Source organism: Gymnodraco acuticeps, unplaced genomic scaffold (assembly GCF_902827175.1).
Source record: "Gymnodraco acuticeps unplaced genomic scaffold, fGymAcu1.1, whole genome shotgun sequence".
Lineage (NCBI taxonomy): Eukaryota > Metazoa > Chordata > Actinopteri > Perciformes > Bathydraconidae > Gymnodraco > Gymnodraco acuticeps.
Window position 1 is genome coordinate 323494 of NW_022990805.1, and position 15678 is coordinate 339171.

Here is a 15678-nt window from a genome sequence, read left to right on the forward strand (position 1 = left end):
TAGATTAAGTGTGATACCAAGGGGTTTGCTATAGAGACAAACTCACAGAGAGTTGTAACTGCCCTCTGCAGCTCCCCCCAGCTCTACAATGGTCTCACCCAAATACCCAATCTCTCATCAACCAAATTAACTTATTTTTCAACAAAAAAGGCTTTAATAAACCTATCCACCAACAAAAAGCAGTTAGATAAAATTAGCTGCTAGCTAGCTGAGCTAAACTAACTAAGTCCAACAGCTAGCAGCTGCGAAGATGAAACCGAAACAAAATCGATGAGACCGAAACAAAATCCTGCCACCAGAAACCACTGCATATACAAATTGCGGATGTTAGCAACATTAAATGTATACTTTTTGTCTATTGGTTTGTGTAGTTTAGTACTGTTTTCACTGAATGCTACTTCAGTCACTTTGCATTTAGAAGTACTTCACAATGCTGCTACTGATTTAAAAAATAAAAATACTGTGCACTTAACTATTTTATGTACTTGTGTTTACCTATACCTTTATAATGTTAACTATACTAATTGTTTTTGCCTATAACCTTTGCTGTAGCAACGGAACATTTCCCTGCAGTGGGGCTAGTTAAAGTGATTAAATGTCCGTTTTTTAGATTGTCTCCCAAGCAATTAGAAAACTCCCGCCTTACAACACGTTTAGTAAGGCGTATGTCCAACCATCATTACACACCAAAACTGTGTAATACATATTTGTAATAGTTATTTTCATTGTTTTTTTTATTTAACTTCCCGCAGACGCACCTGTCAATCAATCAGGTGTGACATTATTTTTTTAAAGGTTGTCTCCCTGTCTAGTTTCTTTCATAATTATTTTACAATATATTTTAGGGCCATAAAGTGCCTTTATTAGAGAAACAGTGTTGAAGGGAGGATATAGAGGGGATGACATTTGAACCCCCGTACTTGGCGGCGGTCACCGCTTAAGGGCCGCTAGCTCTAATCACTGCTATAACATTACATTACATCTCTAGCTATTTAGTTTATCCTTTATTTTGTGTGCACTGTGTGATTTTACTTAATTGAGCCGTACATAAAACACATTTCCCCATTGATCGACAAGCTTAAAAGATGAGAGTAAAACGTTTATGGATATAGCATAATATACATGTAGAGTTAAATAAACACTAATGAGTTATGTGTAATAAGGTCAACCCTTTTATTAATTGCTAACCTACACATTGTTGAATATTCAATAGGATGTACATATTTGTTTTCATCATCTGAACTTATATAATGTTCTGAAATGAAAACATGTTTTCAATAGCAGTCTGATTAAAAAGAGTTCACCTCTCAATTTATTCCCACACGTCCTCTATTCGAGGAATTCCTGTGACTTAATGATATGCTTCCACAAAGACTCCAAATGTCATTAGTTTGAGGAAATATGCATTGTGCAATGCGTGTTCTTATTGAATTATTTAATAACTGTGATAGCTCTGTCAGAAATATTCCAAGCATGAAATTAGGGCTTCTACCAGTGCGCTGCTGTTACATTTATTTTAATTTTTTTTATTCGAAGAAGAAATACTAAGAAATTACATACTGAAGGACATGCTGATAAGGAAATAACAGTGTATATGCAGATTCATGCAAGGCTTAATTTGTTTGTATAATAATTACTAGACGTCAAGCTCCGTCACCTTTCTTTTATGTACATTATTAGAACAGTTTATTGTATGTTTTGAAACCCACATGTGCTTGTTTTGATTTGTTCCGGAGTACAAACTACTGTTGCGGAAAACAACTTTGATCTTTTTTTGGAGAGAGATCATGAAAAACTCAAAGACTTCACCTCAGAGCACAGGAAGAGCTTCGGAGCCATGGCAACAGGAGCGCCAGGCTCTTGAAATGAAGTTGGCTATACCGAGGAGCAGTTTGCCAAGAATAAGCCTGGTGTGTGCCAGAAAGCAACCTTTCCTGCTGACACTGCTCCTGCCTCTAACGTCTTTCTCTGCCCTTCTCCTCTCCCCATCTTTCCACCTCTCGCCCCCTTCAATCCCTCCCTCCCCCATCTACAAAACCTCATACCTACTCCCTCGCATGTGTGCAACCTCTCCTTCTCCTTCTTCTTTCCTACCTCTCAGATTATGGTGTTGACAGATCCAGAGTTTGAAAGCAGCATGCTCATCAGCTCTGACGAGGGAGCCAGTTTCCAGAAGTACCGCCTCACATTCTACATCCTGAGCCTTTTATTCCACCACACAGAAGAAGACTGGGCCTTAGCCTACAGCCACGACCAAAAGGTGAGATTGCGATATGCATACTTTTCTCTACCTTTGTGTTGCCCACTATACATATTCAATAATGCCTATACTTAGATAATTACTTTATGGTAGGGGCATTCATCCATTTTCTGGAAATGAATTCTAAAATAGTGGTATGAGCCTTTATTTACCAGAAATAAATAGACCCTTTTTTAGAATATATTATCATATTTTACTTGGAGATATTCCGGTTCTCTGACCTGCTCCCATTTGCAATATAAATATGAGTTTTGATGCCAAGGCAAACTAAATACTTCCTTTACTGTTCAACTATAAATCCCTTCAAGTAGTAACAGAGCATAATGGCATTAATGAAAATGACGTGTTTGCATAATTGGTTAATGGACTGCTGAGAACTTTTGTGTTTTTGCGGCCCTTCAAAGTGCTGTCATATACGGACAGAGGCTGCCATACAAGGTGCCACCTGCTCAAGAAGACTACCATTTGCACTGTTGGCCATCGGTAATAACATGGGGTTCAGTATCTTGCCCAAGGTTACAGTGACATGTTGCCTGCAGGGGCTGGGAGTCAATCCACTGACCCTCCAAACTGCAGACCACCACTTTTTCTCATCGCCACGGTTGCCCAAATCGCAAAACTCAGACTCAGGTGCAAAAGCTAAATCTTTACTTACAAAAAAGGTGGAAGACTACAAAAATCCAAGCTGGCAAATTAACTATTAAAAGGCTGAATGGAGATCCGGAACATTCAGGCAAAGGTCAAAAGGTCTTATGTGTTTTCCTACGCAGTATACCTTAACATGAGTCAAAACATTCATGAGGATAAGGAAAGAGGTGAAGGAGAACTCATCAGGAAAAGATGACCACGGTCCCAACGTATTTGTGATGCGCCAGCAGGTGTTATTCAGTGGGTGAGCAGTGGGGAACTACACGTTTCTTTACAGTGGACTATATATAAGCACACTTAGGTACTTTGACCTGTGCGCTCTTATGGTGTTATTTTATGGAGGCTTCACAAACGTGGATTACACCCTCCTGCCCATACTCAGTCATCCAAATAAATCCTCAATCAACAAATATTTTGAATAAATAAAACTTTTAGCAAAATGTGTAACTTTTTAGTGCTATGCATCTGTCACTGCATAGCCCTGTTCAAACAGCAACAAAGAGACCCCAAACAACTCAGTAAACTCCTTAATATTTTGACTGCACTTTGGCAAGTTATGGCATGAGATGGAAATTGCACAATGAGCACCGTTACTTACATGATCAGCATTTCACGGCCACGATAGGTTGTTTCTGTAAGGGGCCGAATGGTGCGTCGCTTTACATGTTACGGCCCGAGGTATTGTGGGACAGCATTATCAATTTACGTAAAGGATGGTCCAGTGTATCCTAAACTGAAGGAGATTATAAAGGAAGCATTGTCGCTCCTTCCTTTACCATCAAGATAATTCAAACATTTTATATAATGGTTGCTTCTTAGGTACTTCAGGGTTTCACTCAGTTAGGAACCTTTGGAAGCAAATTGACATATTGACCGCAACCCTCGTAAATATACTAGGGAGTTAATAAGGGAATGAGCAGGAGAAGTGCATCCAGTGGCGTTTTTATATGTACAAAAGTGGTGGGGCACAAAAAACTTAGATGTCTATATATAAGCTTCTGCAGTGAGGTTCATGGCTGGTGAGGCACTAGCACTGACTCTTCAGGTTTACAAATATTATATTTTGACCTAAATCAAAATATAATAATATTTTCAAAAGCTTTTTTTGTCTGATGCTTCAATTAATTTTAAACAGACAGTTCAACAAAAGGATACCCAACAAATGTAATTTTATCATTTAAATATTGAATTGTTCTCTCTTAGTAGGATCCCATTATCAATACAATTGCAGTCTTACCTTGACTTGAAGATTAAGTCCATTTGCCTATCCTTCTGGACAAAAATCTCTATTACTTTTTTGTAAAAGTCCTCCCTATCTTCTTGTAGTTTCAAAAGTCTATCATAAATCTAAATGATGGATTTATGATTCGAAAATGATAAAAGTAGGGTAGACATGTGGATATTATCCGGCTGAACAAAACGTGCATTTATCTAACAGCTACGTTTCCCACAGACCTTATTTGGAGCTATTTTCTAAAATCCTATGGAGAAATCTCATTGCTTTTTTGTCGAGGGAAGCCCATGGATGTATAATAAGAACTGGATACAGCGTAGGAGCATGGATGTATAATATGCGCATGCGCAGCTTACTTCCTGGTTTTAGGATGCGTGACTGCAGCTCTCTCGTCTGCTCTTCACACATCACACTTTTCGCGGCACACGTACTTACAGCCAATCAGCTCTGAATGATGTGAGATGACGTATGGTGGGGATGGCAGCACTATGCCCCTATGGTCATTATTTTTTTGCCACACACATTAAATAGGAAAATATTCTGAGCATGCGCAGTGTAGTTTTTACAGTCACCGTTCAGTTAGACAGTGAGAGGGAGGGGCAGGATCGGGTTTTGTCCCACATGGCTCTAAACAGCTCAATAGGCACACACTGTAGACACTAATTAGAAGAACACAGACTAAAACAGCAATGTACAGACGAATCAGATGATTAAACATGATCTTAAAATATATTTATATATTTTTTAATTTATTTTTTGCATTTTGTTGTAATCATTATTTTAATACTGCCCCTAATGACCAGTCGCCACCAGGGTGGGAATTTCACGACGGCCACGACGGCCATGGCCGTCGTTGCCCCGCACTTTGGCCGTGATGCCCTGTGAAAAAAAATGCAATTCACGGCCAAAGTGGCCTTGGTGTCCCTGTCAAAGTTCCAGTGTAAACAACGCTAGTAAAGTCATATTAGTGCGCGCAGTAGGATAGTCCCGTGCCTGTAGATCAGAGCGATTGCTCTGCTGTGATTGTTCCGTCAGAAATGCCTGTAGGGGCCCGACAGCCTTCTCCTCAGCCGCGGGAGCAAGACAAGCACAGGTAAGCAAGCGGACTAAGCTGTTTTGATATGATTTAACTGAAGTATGTGGTAGTATTTGAAAGGACTTAACATTTACGTGTTTATAGAAAGTACTATTGATAGGTAATTACCATTGTATTAGCCTATTTAAAGTCGACTCGTTACATTTTGTCATGAAAACTAGCGATAGCTAGCTAGTTTGGATAGCGCTAACGTCTTCCCTTCAAGGGGTCTACATCTAGTGTTGCTTCTACAAGCTAGCAGATAGCTGTCACCTTTGAATCTAGTATTTTTCTTGCTAAGCGGTTTTGATATAATACATGACTGACTTATGTGGTTTATGGCTGAACTTAACGTATACGTTAATGAAACACTATTGCTATTCAGCCATTTGTAAAACGACTGGTGTTGACGTTAGTGCTACACTTTTCAGTCATGTTGATTGACCAGCGTAATTTAACCAAACGGCCTTTGTGCTCTGTCATGTGGCCTTTGTGCCCTGTCATGTGGCCTTTGTGCCCTTGAAAAAAATGTGAACGGGAAGGCCAAATGGCCTTGCCCCTAAAATGACGAAATTCCAAGCCTGGTCGCCACTGAGTGCGTCTACTGATGGATGGGCAGAGAATGACGTAACACAAACAAACTAAAAAGAATAAGAATCATAAGTATAAGAAGTTAAACTCAAAGCCATGACAGTCCCTTTGTTGCCTGAACAGAGCAGAGACCATGATGTCACTTTTTTTTTTTTTTTTAATTAAAAAACACTGACATGATCTCATCCTCCGCTTCACTTCCATCACCTTCACTGGGCTTTGTCACACAGTATGGAGCTCTGCACAACATCTTCAGACAGTGCTCTAAGATTGTCCCCCAGCAAAAGGTCTGCTATTAAGGTCAATGACGGTGACCCGAGAGCCAAAGCCATCACGCTGCGGGGTAGGGGACGTGGAGCAGGAGGGAGATGATTGGTGAACAGTGGTGGCTGTATCAAACCTGACAGCGATGAAGCTTTGAAAAAGTTGTCACCGCATGAGCAAATGTCAGAGTTATTCTCGGCTGAGTGGATTTACAGCGCCTAAGATGTACAGGGTCACTTAAAAAAAATGCATTATGTAACAATAACTAGTTACATGAAGACAAATGTAATCAGCAACCTAAACTGAGTATGAAAATATTATAGTAATGTAACTTGTTTACTTTGCATTACTTTTTGATTACTCCAATATAAAATGCAAATTGTATTATGTAAGACAACAGAACAATGTACCCTTAAAAAAGAAGAAACCAAGATATTTGGGATCAGATAAGTGTCCTCAGCTTAGAGATTGTATCTATAAGAAAACCTGCCTTACATTTAGCATATTCAGGCAGTAGCCTATACAACAACAATGAAACACATGAGCACAAACTAAAGTTTAAAAAAAGCAGAAATAACATTTGAGCTGACAGAAAATGCTCCGTTATAGTTTAATACACACAGTTAAGCTCACACACATTATTTTATGAGCATATAGGTTCACCTCCTAAATTAAAAAAATAACAAATGAACCAAAGAAAGTGAAAACCATAAATCAGATTCAGGCAGCAGGCGTTTAGATTCACACTTAAAGTATTAGTATTCTTTAGTAATATTGTAATCTCCAATTTGTTGTTATGTAACAGTGAACCGATTACGTCTTTGTTAATGTATCTGTAAGGTAATACAGCTACCTTTTTTTGGTTCTTGATGACGTAATCCTGTTACATGTGATTCCTAAGCCTGTGCATCAATGGGTATACACAAAGAAATGAACCTGTAGGTTTTTTACTGGATTTTAAGCGTTTATCATCATGTTATATTCAGTGACAAAAGTTATGGCTCTTGCAAATTGGAATTTCCTCAAATCTAACTTCAAAATCTTATTTCCACACATTTAGCATAAGGTCAATGAAAGCAAAGCAATCATAAGGATCTTGACTTTTGCACATGTTGCTGCTGCTATTTTAGACTGCGAGAGTAACTAATAAGAAGAACAAGTCAGCCAGGTTCAAGAAATCCCTGTGAACTGTGGGTAGGAGTAGTTAAAAGAGAGTTGCTGTCTGCCTTTAGTCAAGGTGCAAACAATAACATTATTCTGATGGATTGCAAGTAGTAATACTACTTTTAAGTCATTGCTGTTATATTATTCTAAATCAGTCTTTTCCTAATGTTAATGAAAAACAGCCTTCAGCATAAAAATGTAAGCGTATGCAAAATATGAGATGTGCCTGACTCACCCGTGAAAAAGACTCAGAGATCAATGATCTGTTGATTAAATACATCTCAGTCATAAAGGTGGGAAACACATCAGGCAGCAGAGAGATCGGTTCAAGAAGTCAGATGCAGCTGAATGTGGCAACCCACAGCTCTGGAAAAGATGATGAGACCACTCCAAATGTGTATTACATCTCAATCTCCACATGTACGGCAGCCATTCCATTCCTGTGTCTGTTGAATTCCAGCACAGAGACATGTTGTCAGTAGTTTATAGGATCAAATAAAATAAAAACATTTAATTGTACTCAAACACAAACCTTTCAATGGTAAAACCAGAGAAACTGATAATGCTGCAGTCGTCTCTTAATGTTTTTCCAGAGCTGTATATTTCCCAGGTCAGTGCGAGCAATGAAGATTACAGGTGTTATGCCTGATGTAGCTTCAATAGAGTGGTGCAGTGATGACGAATTGTTGGTGGCCAGAACAGGAAGTTAGCTTTGCAAACGGGCCCTCGATGAAACGCAATGGGATTTCCACATTGGTATTCCGTTGCCGGAAATGGGCTTTGTGGCCCACACATTTGTATTATGCACATGTTTATGATACTTAACACGTTTTGTTGAGAAGGATAATCTCAACATTTTATCACCACTTTATGATTTTTGAAGCGCAAATGCAATCGGCAGAAGTACAAAGCTAATGATAGGCTATAAACAAACTACATCACGGTCGTATGACTCCGCATTTCCACCGCTAATTGAAGGAGGGACAGTGTCTGCTTGATAGTAGTTTCATTTAGTCATTTGACAGCAACCAAAATGTTATGATACACATAAGCTTCAGACATTCACAAGTGGATTAATAACTAATGTAAATATGTCGTTGAAGAAAACGTGCAAATCGCTTCAGCTTGTCTTACCGCCGACCTTATTTTATGCTTCTAAACAAAAATGACTGAACAACTTTAATGGAATCATCACTACGACACATTGGCACCACAAGCAAAAAGGGACAGGCATAATCATCACCTCTGCTTCACCAATTATCTTTCAACTCCTGAATGTGTTATCCTGATCCACCTCCCAGGGCTGTTGTTGCAAAAAGAGTATGCTCTTCATCTAGCTAGTTGAAAGTGGTTTACACAGATATTATTGCTTCCTTAATTTGACCGGATTTCCCTCGCAGGCCTCAACACTTCATCTCGACGGTTGAGCCGGCAGCGAGGAGCTTTAATGTGCTCATTTTCATCTTGTAACTGGCTAATATTTTTCAGAATGGTTCACATTTTAATCAGCTGTGAGTTGGTACTTAGCCATGCTTAACCGTAGCCCTGAGGACTTAACTTTAAAGCAGGAGTGAAACTCTTTAGACATCGGAATGCATGTCAGAACAAATGGGCTGAAGTGAAATATTTGTTGTAATTTTCGATTCTCTTTTATGCCATCATCATTTTTTAAATGATTAACATTCAGGTCAGACTCCTCCTCAACTAAATTGATTTATTTTTAGATTCAGAACTCCTGGTGAACTATACAGCCTCTAATGTATTGACTGTGAGGTGTTTATAGAGACGATTACCCATTGATGTAGTCCCATGCTGGCTTCTGAGAGTAAGGCCAATGTTGATGCTGCCAAGTGAGTGAGTTATGCAAACAGCATGACACAGTAGAGTGAAGAATCTTCACACAGAAAATAAATAGGAGTTGTATTTTTTGTATTCCCTATGAACCTTCTGAGTACAGTACACTTGGTGCTAAGGCATCTTGCCTACATTTATTTGTTCCTTTTTGACAAAAGCCCAGACAAGTACAGGCTGTTATTCTTTTCATCTCTTCACTGATTCTTGAGAGACTTTCTTGCCTTGTAGCGAACGGGACAACTACAGTGTTAATTAGCATTCAACGTATAATGCAGATGAATACATCTCTCCAAACAAAATAGAACAAGATACATATTTCCCATTGTGTTACTAGCAGTGGAACTTCAGGGATTTGTAAACACAATGTTTCTATCACGGCAATAATTATTACCACTGCAGCTTACGCCTCATCAAACTTCTGAGACAAGGTTGTGACTCTAATGGACTGTGTAGTAATTACTGTAACTCATCTAATAATTATATCAGAGTCAGTGCTGTACAATGTTATCAAATGTTCATTCCAATCAGCTATTTCTTCCTGTGAACTCCTGATCTCAGACATCATGAAAAAAGCTTTTATTTGCTATTAAAACATTTTATCTTATTATTGTATTGACCCAAATTTAAGACGACCCTGATTATAAGACGACCCCTCTTTTCAAGACTCATTTTTGGAAAAATACCTTTTCTCTGACTGCTTATATTTTTTTATCTTGTTGGGCTCGCCATCTTCTAATGTTACACTCAGAAACACCATATTGTTTTTCTGCTCGATAGTTGTTTGATGACTCTGCTTCGTTGATCATCATTATCTTACAATTCTCATCATCAAATCAAGTTTTATTTATATAGCACATTTATAAACGATTTTTGGTCGAGCCAAAGTGCCGTACATATAATAAAAATAGCCTACAGTAGAGACACTTTACAGCAAATACAACAGCACAGATTGTTCAGAATATCAGTATGAGAAAAACAACACCCTCTGTCCTTAGACCCTCACATCGTACAAGGAAACACTTCATCATAACTTTGCTGCTCTTGTTTATTAACTTGCCTACTTTTGAGCCATTTTGTTTGAGTTGGTCTTTGGCCGTGTCTCGTTTCTGAGATTCCCCTCCTCGACTCCCCTCCTCGACTCCTATCCTCAAGACTTAGTCCCACCCACAGGAGATGCGAGCGGAGGACCGAGGAGAGAGGAGGGGAAGCAGCAGGCGGTTAGAGAAATGAGAACTCCTCTCCTCTGAGCGGTCATTTTAAAGAGACGTCCATTAATGATGACAGGAGGCACAGCAGCCCTCTGTCTGATGGACAGATGTGTTCATGACCACTTATATATTTACTTTGATTCATTCACAGTGCGGTATAATGAGACAATAACAGGCTACAGATGCAGACCCACACACACACACACACACACCACACACACACACACACACACACACACACACACATATATAAAGATATACAATTTCAGAATCAAACAAGTATGAGAGGACTCTCATAATAATGTAACACAATCAGAGACTGGATATATCCCCCTCCCCCCCTCTCTGGTCGCTACAATGAGGAAAATAAATTATGGGCCAACAGTTTTATTTACAAGTATTACAAGTAAACAGAGGACACCAAACCAACTGAGACCCGTCTGTCCGCCGCATCTACGGACTGTACAACACACACACACACACACACACACACACACATACACACACACACACACACACACACACACACACACACACACACACACACACACACACACACACACACCTACACACTGTACAACACACACACACACACACAGCTCCTAAAGCATAATCAGGATACAGCCGTTGTGTATTTTATTATGTGAAGCACTAAATGGTCTTCGAAAAATATCGACTCTTTGTTTGTAGATATCTACTAAACTAAAGCAAATAAAGAGAGTAGGCCTGTTATACTGAGTGATATATATTATACACACTGCTCTGCTTTATGTGCGGACATCACAGCTGTTCTCACTGTAAATATCATGTTGCGATGAGAGCAGTTAATAAAATAATATCCAGGGGATGCATGCAGAGCTGTCATTGGCTGAGATAAGTCCGGCCGTGCGTCACGACTCTTTGAAACATCTCTGTTCCCGGAAATGCATCCACGAAGGAGCCGTGGAGGTCCGTGGAGGACCGTGGAGGACCCATCAGTGTATCCTCGGTTATAGCTCCTCCAGAGAGCCTCCTCGAAGTGCATTTAGAGAAATGAGATGTCCTTCAACATGGCGCGCTGAAATTCATTTCCGGGTCACTACCGGAGGACCGAGGAGGGGAAATCTTTGAAATGAGACACGGCCACTGTGTCTCTTCATCTCTATCTCTCCAGGCACCTGTTGCTGTGTACTGTTACCGCACTTTAAGGCGGTTTCTCGCTTGGGGGGATACTCATTGTGCGCGATCTGTTGTTGTGACTGTGTAATTACATCGAAAAGTCTAGACCCCGAATATAAGACGACCCCTCTTTCAGATTTATTTCTAGAAAAAAAACCTGTCTTATATTCGGGTCAATATGGTACTTTCACCCTATATTGCTTGTGTTTGTTATTTACAAAAAAACTTAGTGTCTTAGTATTGCATTTCGATAAAGTTGTGATTGGCGGATTAAAGACAAATGGTCAATTGTTGATGAAGCAGTTTTCAGAAAATCCAGACTTTAAATCCCCAATGAGAGTCAACCTCTAACAAATATAATTCTTTACTTCCAACCATATACAACTTGATGGCAACTTTCATTCAGCTGTCAAATGATTGGTTGCACATCAAAACTTTGAGCGCAGAGCTCAGCAGCACATTTGAGCAGTGCACTTTGCAGAGGCTTACCCCTCAGCTCAGTCCTGCGACACCCCTCTCCCAATAGAAACATGACAGCAACATCAGCTCAGAGATGTTTCACCTTATATCAATGAATGCAGCTTAAGGCTGTACTTTGGCATAGCAGTATATTTAGCCATGCCAAGTCAGAATGCTATCTTTATGATGTTTACCCAGAGTCATTTGTTTTCCAAGTAAAAATGTTGTCTTCTTAGGCCGAGTACATTTAGAAATTGATGGTGTAAATTCTGGATAACTGAGAACTTCTGAGATTAATGTTTGCATACTCAATTTGAGATCTTTAACCCAAAGTGTTGGACGAATCAAAATGTCACATCCTGACATTGGTCCCGAACCCCGAGAAACAAATAAATAAACTTGCACTCTTTCGAAACGAAGAGAACCACCATTGTATATTCAAACTGTGAGTGTTGAGTTTAATGAGGACAGGGGTTTACAGGGTTCAGATCCAACCTAATAAAGAGCCGTCCGCACGGACATGTAGTGCATATTCAGTGCTGTACTGCAATTACATTACCCTAGGACGTTACACAATAAACCCAAGGTCCAGGCAAATATTTAATTTGTGTGTTTGTATATCGACTGGAGGTGCGACAATCCATTAAGGCGAAGGCTGCTGTGTCTGGAGCTGGTGTCTCAGTGGCCGCTTCAGCATTATTATTCTGCATTTCAACAGGTCTGAATTTGAACACATATGGGATGCAACCAAAGCCCTCCACGGCACTGACTTGGCAACCTGCTACAGATGGAATGATTAATGTCATTAGGCAGGTGATAGATGGCTCAGAGTCAAACAGTAATAATATAATAGATCATGACTAAATGATCACAGAGTGAGCTGTCTTTGGCAGGATAATTCTAGACGGTAGAAGCATGTATTGAAAAGACGAAAAAAAGGTGGATAAGTCAGGGTCAAAATCAATTATGTGAAAATGCATATTCACTATCAAATAAATGAACTGCACAAAGGAACCCTGTAATAAGCCCGAGGATAGGAGTATCATGTGTGTGGGAGGTGCATCTGTGAGTATGCACATATGAAAACTTTTCTACAGTATGTGAACTTAAGAAAGGGCGAGATAACGAGAGATGGCACCAGGTTAAACATGGCTTGATTCATCAGGAACTGTTTGATTGTGGTTTTGTTGCATCTTGCATGATGAAACAGGGAAAGCTCTGAAATCAAAGGGAAATTATGGATACAGTGAAGCACTGATGGCTACATGCCAAGGAGAGGCAGGCAGAACAGATGGAGTGACTTGTTCTGATGGAATAGCAGATATGTATTGTCACTCCGTTGTCAAAACAGCAGATGGAGGTGTGCAGCCAACCAAATAGCAGAGTGCATCAGCAGCAAGGAGAATAAACTTTTCTTAATAGCCCTCATCAAAGATTATACTTCAGACATCAACCTTATTGGACAGTGGGCTGATGCGCTTTATGTTAGTAGGTTTTAGTGCTGATATGAGTTTCATATAGGATCCACCCAAGGCTGGATCGTAGGAGTCCCAGGTATCCTTTCTTGCCAACTTCTAACCCAAATACAACCACACATGGACAATATTAGCTTGGATGGCTTATGGTTTCCTATCTAATACTGTGTGTCTGTATTGAAAACCATGTGCATTGACACAAATCCAGTTCCATTATCTTGATTGACTTTAACTTTAAACTGTCTGCAGATAGTATTTTAGATAGAACTGCTTGAAACCATTACCCTTAAAAACTGATGTTGACGTCAGATTCCATTACTAATGTTAAAAATTACAGAATAAGTGGTTGTTTCTCAAGGTCGAGAATGAAAATCAGCTTCCACCTTCACCCCATATTCCATTCTCTTGAATCTTAGGCCCTAGCAATATAGGGAGAGCCTTTTCAGACAACCTCTCCCCTACCTTTAACCTAACAATGCTGCCCTGACAGCTTTAGACTAGGCAAAAACCATGCTAACCTATATTATACAATCCTTAGCTAGCATGGTGTGAGGCATACCATTGTGGTAATTATGATCTGTATTCAAGTTTAGTCTGTCCTCTGAAGGTGTTTAGAATTCACAAGAAGCAGGAGCCTTTGGTATTTGAACATCCCTCGTAACCTTTATGTAAATATTGAGTGGACCTCAAATTGAGATTATTTTGCTCTTCAAGGAAATGTAAACGTACCCCTTAACCCAAATCCTATGAAACATCAACCTTTGCACCCTAACTCTAAGCACCAAAAGTATCTTCTTTTAATATATATAAAGAGGAATCTTACAATAATGACCTTTGCTCGTGCATCGCACGACACACCTTGTGGTTGTAGGTCGCTTTCCTTTGAGCTTAACATGGGGACCACTGACAGATTAATCCAGGTATGGTGACTTTAATTTAACCCTCCTGTTGTGTTCGTTTTCCCCCCCTTACTTTGGTGTTCGCGGTCAGATTTCACCGGTCCTGTTTTAACTGCTATTATATTATAGATAGACGAACTAACATCTCTGTTAACCGCCTTTGCTTTCTCACTGTCTCCGTCCCCACCAACTCATAAAGCTGGCAATGTCCTTGATCTCATATTCTCAAGGAACTGCACTACTTCTAACCTCTCTGTAAACCCGCTCCACACATCCGATCACTTCTTCATTTCATTCTCTCTACCCCTTTCCAAACATAACAAACTAATCTCTTCCCATCCTGCACCTGTCCGCCGTAACCTTCGTTCCCTCTCCCCCTCTACCTTTGCCTCATCGGTGCTCTCAGCCCTCCCTTACTCTGACTCGTTCCAACTCCTACCTCCAAACTCTGCTGCAGAAACTCTCCTCTCTACTCTCTCATCCTCTCTGGACTCTCTGTCCTCTCACATCTCGGCAGTCTCGTCAGTTCACTCCTGCTCCCTGGCTAAATGATGCACTGCATGCTAATAGAACCGTCCTTCGGGCAGCAGAGCGGAAATGGTGGAAATCCAAACACCGTGACGACCTCCTAACCTATCAGGCTCTCCTCTCCTCTTTCTCTGCTTCGATCTCTCAGGCAAAAAACACTTTCTTTCAAGATAAGATCCAATCTTCCTATTCCAATCCCAAAAAACTATTTTCCATCTTCTCCTCCCTCCTGGACCCCCCCAAAGTCCCTTCCCCCTCCTCCCTTCTGTCAAGCGACTTTGTTAACCACTTTGAAAAAAAGGTTGATGATATTCGCTCTTCTTTTTCTGACTCACCTTTACTCACCGCTGGGTCACCAGACCCTCCTTTCACCCACACACTGACCTCCTTTTGCCCTCTCTCTCCAAGTGAGGTTCTTACCCTCATTACCTCTGCCCGCCCTACCACCTGTCCTCTGGACCCTATCTCTTCAAACCTCCTTCAGACTATCGCTCCTGATATTCTACCGTTTCTCACCCATTTCATCAACACTTCTCTAACTTCTGGTCACTTTCCAAACAGTCTCAAGGAGGCAAGAGTAAACCCTCTCCTAAAGAAACCCACTCTCAACCCGTCAGATGTTATAAACTACAGGCCTGTCTCTCTCCTCCCGTTCCTGTCTAAAACACTTGAACGCGCTGTCTTTAGACAACTCTCCTGCTATCTCCATCAGAACAACCTTCTGGATCCGCACCAGTCTGGTTTCAAGGCAGGTCACTCCACAGAAACTGCCCTCCTTGCTGTCACTGAGGAACTGCACACTGCTAAAGCAGCCTCCCTCTCCTCTGTCATCATCCTTTTGGACCTGTCTGCTGCATTCGA

The 15678-nt window shown here is 40.4% G+C and overlaps 1 protein-coding gene across 3 annotated transcripts in view; it reads left to right on the forward strand.

Moving 5' to 3' along the window:
• Positions 1-15678, forward strand: part of sorcs3 (sortilin related VPS10 domain containing receptor 3) — a 309125-nt gene that overhangs the window by 195135 nt on the left and 98312 nt on the right. For all 3 annotated transcript variants that reach the window (XM_034232799.1, XM_034232800.1, XM_034232801.1), the window contains exon 4: positions 2102-2260. In XM_034232799.1, coding sequence (XP_034088690.1) covers positions 2102-2260 — 159 coding nt within the window. The remainder of the gene's footprint in view (positions 1-2101; positions 2261-15678) is intronic.